This window comes from Marmota flaviventris, chromosome 1 (genome assembly GCF_047511675.1).
Source record: "Marmota flaviventris isolate mMarFla1 chromosome 1, mMarFla1.hap1, whole genome shotgun sequence".
NCBI classification, from domain to species: Eukaryota; Metazoa; Chordata; class Mammalia; order Rodentia; family Sciuridae; genus Marmota; species Marmota flaviventris.
The window spans coordinates 150,138,572-150,146,316 of NC_092498.1; the positions used below are offsets into that span (position 1 = coordinate 150,138,572).

A 7,745-nucleotide genomic window follows, 5' to 3' on the forward strand; every position below is an offset into this window, starting at 1 on the left:
CACCTTAGGCCTCACAGAGAACTGTTACTTATTGTTGTCTTTTCCTTAACAAGATACTGGGGTTCAGAAAAAAAAAAGTCACATGTTTATAAATGTCCCTGTCAAAGACATCTTGCACAAGTATGTGCCTTTTGTTGATCTAGAGGGAGAGGCAGGGTACATCTTGAGTCCAGGAAGATAGCTTTAGAGGCTGAGGAATGCTGCCTGTACTTCCTCACAAGGGCTGTGAGAAACTGCCACCCACCATGAAAGAAACAGGTATAGAAAACTATGTGGCCTTGGGTCCCTCTCAGGCTTCTTCTCAGCCTTTGCTGGACCTCAAAACAGACATGATTCTGTTAGGAGTCTTGTCACACAATGTTCTGGGAGAAAATACTATGTCAAGCTAGGCATGCTGGTGCATTCCTGTAATCCCAATAGCTCAGGAGGCTGAGGCAGGAGGATTGCAAGTTCAAAGCCAGCTTCTGCAACTTAGCAAGGCCCTAAGCAACTTAGTGAGATACTGTCTCTAAAAAATAAAAAGGGCTGGGATGTGGCTCTGGTTAAGCGCCCCTGGGTTCAATCCCTGATACCAAAAAAAAAAAAAAAGAAAGAAAGAAAGAAAGAAAATACTATGTCTAAATGTAAAGCAGGGCTTTTACTGCTAGGGATTCTTTTACTGTATAAATGGATTACTTCACCATGGCATAGACCACAGTGTGTAACTCAGACCTCATGGGGCTATCACAGAAAGTTCCTGGGACCCCCACATTCCTCTGCAGTCCTCCAGGGCCACCTCCCCAACCCTGAGTACCCATAACCATAATTTAAAATAGCTGCCAGGTGCTATTTTAATAAGGTAATCTCAGCAGCTCCAGATTACAGTTTGGAATTACAGTTTGGAGACTGAGATAGGAGGATTGCAAGTTCAAAGCCAGCCTCAGAAATGGCGAGGCGCTGTCTCTAAATAAAAATGCAAAATAGGCTGGGGACGTGGCTCAGTGGTTGAATGCCCCCGAGTTCAATACCTGGTACCACCCCATACCCCGCCAAAAAAAAAAAAAAAACAGCTGCATGCACCTTACACAAGTTTTTATACTCATATTTACACTATAAGAGTATTCTCGCCACAAATATATTATCAAGGTGGCACACAGATATAGTTCCAGCTACTTAGGAGGCTTAGGTTTGCTTGAGCCCACAAATTTGAGATCGATCAACTTGGGTTGAACAAGACTCTATCTCAAAAAAAAAAAAAAAAAAAAGAATCTTGCATTGAGTAAACAGCCTTCTGTTTTCTATACTGAGATATACAGGATGGCCCTCCTAACCCTATGTGCTCAGCAGCATGTTCTGGGCTCCTTGTCTGTAGAATGGTCCTCAGACTTGCTACCCTTGCTCTTCAGCAGCAGTGAGTGAGTTACAGCTCCTGAGAAAGATACTGGGACAGGGAGCTGTCGGACCATGAATCCCCATTTCATTTTCCTTATACAGTCAATTCCCGTCTCACAAGTCACTGCTAATATATAGAATGCAGCTAAAGAATATTGTCTTTGAAGGGCTGGGGTTGTGGCGCAGAGATAGAGCGCTTGCCTACCATACATGAGGCACTGGGTTCCATCCTCATCACCACATAAAAATAAAAATGAAGATATTGTGTCCACGTATAACTAAAAAATAAAAATTAAACTTAAAAAAGAATAGTGTCTTTGATGGTTTCTGACTTGCCCATGGTGAAGGTCATCAGTGTTGCTACTGGTAGCCCCTGAAATAGGAAGCCCTCCCAAGCCAGTGCCTGAAGCCAAACAGGTTCTCAGAAGTGTCCCATGGGGAGTGGCCTCAGAAGAGAGGCAGGTAGCCGGGTGTCAGAGGTCCCCCAAAGCAAATGAAACCCTTCCAGACTTGGAAGCTGTGGCAGGGAGTACGGAAACAACCCTGCATATGGCTCTGGGGTAGGCTTGTGTAGGAGCAGGCAGTTTGAGGATGATACTGATACCCTGGGAGAAGATGCCTCCCATTGCACTTGAAAGAAATGGAGGAGGTGTCCTGAGCCAGGCCTCTGAATTGTGTAATCAGGCTTAGACTAAAAATCCTTTACTATCAATGTGATAAGGAACCTGTTGGGACACAACCGTGTCCTCCATGGCCAGGGCAGATGGCAGCAGGGAGGAGGTAACCTGCAATCCTAACTAAGCCTCTTCTTACTCTCAGGACATTAATGAGATGGTACGGACTGAAAGGCCAGATTGGCAAAATGTGATGCTGTACGTGACGGCGATCTACAAGTACTTTGAAACCTGAGCATACCAGTAGAAGCTGCCACTGGCTGGGGACCTGAACAGTCACCAAACAACACCAACACCATTAGCTATGCACCCCCAAAGCTTTCAGCGACTCTGGGCTGCCCTGCAATGTGTGAGCCTCAGCCCGGTACTCTGTGTCCAGAGAACTCAGGCCATATGGCCCACAGTGAAGAACTGGGCTCTTCCATATGGCCTTTGCTATGGGCACAACACGCAACACAAAAGCTGACTTTCTTCTGAAGAAAACATCAAACTCCATCAAGTGCCCTAGGGTGTAAAAACAAAGAGGCTTGTCTCTACCCAGACTTGGGAAAAGGAATTGAACTATGGGGGACTCCCAGGAGTTGGTGAAAGCTTTAGCTACAGAACTTCTCGACTGTCACCCATGTGGGTTCCATTGATGGTGTGAACCAGGCGGAAAGAAGATACCTGGCAGGTGTCTGCTCCCTAGGGCTGGGGTGGATCCAGCTATGGCCCTTTACATGGCCTGGTTTCTAGCATCACTACAGAAATGGGACAGCAACCCTTCCACAGTGCTGTCCTGGCTGCGGTGGTTTAGGAGTTTTTAACTTGAGTTAACAGAGTGTCAAGAAGCATAGCACAGGCATTCCCAGCCCACAGCCGGGTATGTCTGCTGCCACTGGGCTTCTGTTGGCAGAAAGCAGGTAGGGCTCTTGGCTCACTGGCAGTCTGCCTCCAGCCCCAGCTCTGGCTTCAGGTTTCTGAGTGAAAGGACTGGTTATAAAAAGTTATCCTAGTTAAAATTTTTGTTTTATTATGAACAATATTGTGAAAAATAGCTCCTAATCTGTTAGTACCAAAGTTAAGTTGTTTTAGTAAGCATAGGAATAAAACACAAAATTTGGACATTAGCATGGTGAGAGCAAGGAGTGAAGTAAGAAGTAGCAGGAGAAAAAAAAAAGGACACAACATAAGGAGTCCAGACAGTATAATTTTAAATCACCACTGATTTGCCAAGACATCCGCCTCGTGGGCAGGAATATAAGAGTGCCTTACCTCTCCCTTCGTCAGGACAACCGTGTCCTCCATGGCCAGGGCAGATGGCAGCAGGGATTCGGCGAGGAGATGCCGCACAGCTGTGCCCTCCTTCCCCAGGTGCTGGTTCTATGCTGTTTGAACCACAGCCTTACTTAGAGGTGGTCCATTGATGACCTTAACTATTTTGGAGCCCACATCTCATGTGTGCCTGACACAGTAGCCCTTGGTTTAGATAATGTCAAGAACTGTCTTAACTTCCAAAATACATCTGTTTGGCACCTGCAAGGCACCATGAGGAGGACTGGCTACCAGTGGAGACAGGGTGGCAGCCCCATTGACCAGATGTACAGAAGATGTACCCTGGAGCCCTACTGCGGGTACATTCAGCTGTGGGCAAAGGGTCTACATTCAAGTAAGATGCTCTAGACTAGGAGTTTGAAGCATCTGTGGAGCCTAGAAAAGTGGTTATTAAAAACACAAGTAGATAGATAACTGTCTGCCCTGAAGTGTCCTAACCTGGCAGCTCAGACTGCTGCCCCTGACTGAGGGCTCTGTGGCAAATGCCCATTTTCAGCTAAAAGAGAGGCCAAGTGAGCACCATCAAGTCTCAGAGCATGCCAGAAGATCCTCCAGGCACCTGGCTCAGTCCTCTGGCTGAGTTCTATTCTTATTCCTGTCCTTGTTGCTCTTCTGACAGGCAGTTGTGAGTGTGAGAATCATCATTTCTAATTGTCTCTCAACTTAATTTTTCTGAGTTGCTGCCCCTGCTCCCATTTGCCCTCAAGTTCACTGTCTGCATCTAGGGTGTCTGATCTGTGGTCATGTTTTTGTTAATTTATTGTATCATGGAGGGTGAGCTGTTTTGTTCTATGAATGAGAAGACTTTCCTAGGTCTGCAGTTCCCAAATTTGTCCCATGCTGACTGCATGAGTCCAGCCTTGGCAGCTCATTCTCAAGTGGAGGTTGTCAGAGTCTTCTGGAAGAAGGTTTTGGGGAAAGGTGGCCACTGCCAATGGGATGTGTCCATGTAGATAGCATATCTGTTCTGGAATTCAAGGACCAGCAGCAGGAGCAGAGGGTAGGCTTAGGGAAGATCCACCTGTTTGGAGGCTCACCTCCAACCCCCCATTCCCTGGGAAAGTCAGCTGCCCACATTAGTGTAAGGGCACAGGTGGTCCAGAAGCATTGCTTTTTGCCTCTTCTAGCAGGACCCTTATAACACTATCAGATTTTGTTTTGTTTTGTTTTTTAAAAGTTATATTTGGAGGTGCTCTTATTCTAGGGGTACCTGCTATGAAGCTTCCAGGAAGTCACTTTGCCTCTTCTCCCTTCAAGCACAAGCTTTACTGCAAAAGGGCCAGTTTACCTTTCTATTTCTTTGGATCACAGGCTTCTGCTGACTAATGAATGATACTTGGTTATTTTATTCTAATAAATATTCTTGAATGTATTAAATTGTTAAAACATGTCCAGTTTGAACTTTTCTAGCTTGCCTTCTCTCTCTCCCGCCCCTGAGTCACACAAACTCTGGTTGCTGCCTCCTGAGAAGTTACCTCAGTATCTAGCCTTCAGCTTCTCCCAGTGACTCTACAGACTCATTCTTCATGTGAGAAGAACCTGGCTATGGTGGGAAACTTGGGTGCACCTCCTCTAGTCCCTTGCCATGTGGTCTCTGAACCTTTGAAACCCAAGAGGGAAGGGGCAGATGTACCCAGAGGTTCCAGCCTGCCCTGGGACACTCAAGTTCTGTGACATGCTAAGACCCCAGAAACAACAGAAGGGCCCCCCTCCCCCTCCAATACCTGAGAATGGAAGCCCCAAGCATAGCCCAGACACATGCCATCAGGAGCTCCCAAAAGGTTGTCTTTTTTAGAAATGTTGTATCTTCTAATGATTTTTGGAGTGTATAAAAGTACAGAGAAAAGGTAAGGGGGGTGGGGGAGATACTACCTGCAATTAAGTGTCTCTTTCTCCCCCACCCCTTCTCTATGAGGATGGAACCACAAGGGATCTTGTACATACCAAACAAGCTCCCTTACCTCTAAGCTGCATCCCCAGCCCCCTCTGTATCTTGTATGCAATGATTTTGAACCCCCTGAAATAATCAGCCCAGCAATAATGTCTTGTCCCCTTGCACATTATCGCATGCAGAGAAGTCCATGTGGCTACCACCTGCACATGGGGAAGAGCTGACCCATCCACCTGGACCTGTGCTTCCCCCCTCCAGAGAGGAGGAATACCTTACCCAGACCCTGAGCCTGACCCCCAAGTGCTCCTTTTATAGCCCAGTTTATTTGCCTGGTACCTGTAGGGCCAGGCCAAGTCTCATACTGCCTGCCTCAGGGCAGCACCACTGGGGAAGCATCACTTCCACCTTGACTTAGAGAAAGTTCCAGAGCCTCTTTGAGGGGAAGCTTTGATGGGTGGGAAGAGGAAAACAGGTTCTAGTGAGAGTGGAGAGATCCAGAAAGGCCTTTCCATCCACAGACTTTGAGAGGCTAAGATGCTAGATCCAGATGACTGCACCATGGGCCCTGGTGGCATCCAATGGTCAACTCCAACCATACCATCAGAGACCAATACTTCTCACAGTCTCAGTGGCTTGGATTATTTCAGGTTGTCTTAGGTCCAGACATAATGGGTCTCAACGTGCAAACATTGCCCTGTGTTCTGTGTTGGGTGAAGGATGGATCCTGAGTTGCTGGTATTCAGAGTTCTGACCCCAACAGGCCAGAACTAACATGGGAGGGTACAGGAGAAGAGGGTGCCAATTTTCCTGAGGAGAAGGGAATAAAGGGCATGAGGGCAAGTCAAAGGTGTATGGAAAACCAACTGACCACCTGACTTAAAACACCAGACCCAGAGCAGAGCTTGGAAGGATGGATCCTTATCCCTAGGAGGCCTCTGACTTCTAGAAAGAACCAGAATGCCTGGGGACAGACACCCATCCAGCAGGAAGCAGATATGCTCTGCAGAGACTGCAGTGCCATGTCCCATCAAGGAGTCTACTGTATGAGATAGGCATTGAGCAGGAGCCTGCACATAGTGTCCTCCCCAAGTTGGGCACCAGTGCTGGTCGTGTTTGCACCTCTATGAAGTGGTGACCTCAAGAAGGGACCCTCTTGTCAGGCATCATCTCTAACATGGAAGAGGAAGACTTGGCAGGTCTCAGGGGCTGAGGGTGTAGGAAGAACAGTGAAGTGGTATAGGACTATCTGAGGGTAATGAGTGAAAAGCCCTGGCATGAAGGGTTGCAGGGTGCTGTCACCTCTCACTGTGGAGCCAGGACAGGGCTCCATTCCCTTTAGGACCTTTTTCCCATCTTCACTAATGCACAAATCAGCTGGTGGATTGCTCTTTGTCCCGCAGTGGTCAGAAGCAGACATGAGACAGAATCTTCCCATGCAGCTGAGTTGGAGGATGGGGGCAGGTTTTGCCCCTGGATCTGCCAAGGGTTCAGGTGACTGGGATTGTTTCTTCTGGTATGACTGTCTTTTCAGGATTTCCTTCACACTGAGGATATACTGAAGCCCTGTGAGTTCCCCTGATCACAGGAGGAAAAGTTGGGTGAACACTCTGGGGTGGCTTGATTGATTCCCAGGGACCCTGGCCCAGTGTGCTACTTACTTGGTGCGTGGTCCTGGTCCTGGTATGTCTTGCTCCCTGATGTGGCTCTGCTGGTCCCAGAGCAAACAATGAGGGCCAGAGGCCACCCAGGTGCATCCTGGGCAGGAACAAAGGGCTATGGGGGTGGGTAGTCTGAGAACGGAATTCTGGAGCAGGAGAGGGCCCAGCTGGCCCCACCATCTGGCCTGAGGAGTCCAGGACTGGACGGAAGGAAGGGCGGGCGTGTATAGCCTTCAAAGCCTGCCTGGGCCTGGGCAGGGAAATCAAGGCCCAGAGATAGAAGCTGGGGGCCACTAGGGGCATTCCTGTACCCACTAAGGGGAGCAGCTACACTTGGAGTTAAGTTCCACTTGTTCTTAGAGCTCCCCTGGGATGGCCCAGGCTCAGGCCCCTGTAGTGCTTGGTGCCCCCAAAGAAAGCTCTTACAACTAGCAAGGACCAGCCAGATAAGACCAGTAGGGGGCCTTGTGTAGGAGGCATTGCAGCAACAGAGGACGAAGAATCCTGTGAACCCGTGGGACAAGCAAAGTATGAACAGCCCTCCCTCCTGCCACCCCTCCCACCACTGAACTGCATGGGTCAGAATGTGCTGTCTCTGGGCAACAGCTTCACTGGAGACGTGGTCAGGGTTCCTGATGGATGCACAAGACCATGGAGTGGTGCTCCTTCTCTCCTTAACTGGCCAGGACTGGGACCTGGCCAAGGCTGGCCCCTCACAGCCTTCTTGGCACTGGCTTTTCAGGGGGGTCTGGGGCCTGTGGAGCTGGAGCCCAGCCAAGCTCTGCTGACCACTCCAGCTCTAGGACACAGCACGCCCACTTCTGGGCACCAATGCTC

At 48.7% G+C, this 7,745-nt stretch overlaps 1 protein-coding gene across 2 annotated transcripts in view; it reads left to right on the forward strand.

Annotated features, from left to right (window-relative positions):
- Specc1l (sperm antigen with calponin homology and coiled-coil domains 1 like) overlaps positions 1-4,749 on the forward strand; it is a 143,303-nt gene extending 138,554 nt beyond the window's left edge. For both annotated transcript variants that reach the window (XM_027923357.3, XM_071617455.1), the window contains exon 16: positions 2,191-4,749. In XM_027923357.3, the coding sequence (XP_027779158.1) occupies positions 2,191-2,280 (90 nt within the window). In that variant the 3' untranslated portion in view covers positions 2,281-4,749. The remainder of the gene's footprint in view (positions 1-2,190) is intronic.
- Positions 4,750-7,745: the final 2,996 nt, after the last annotated feature.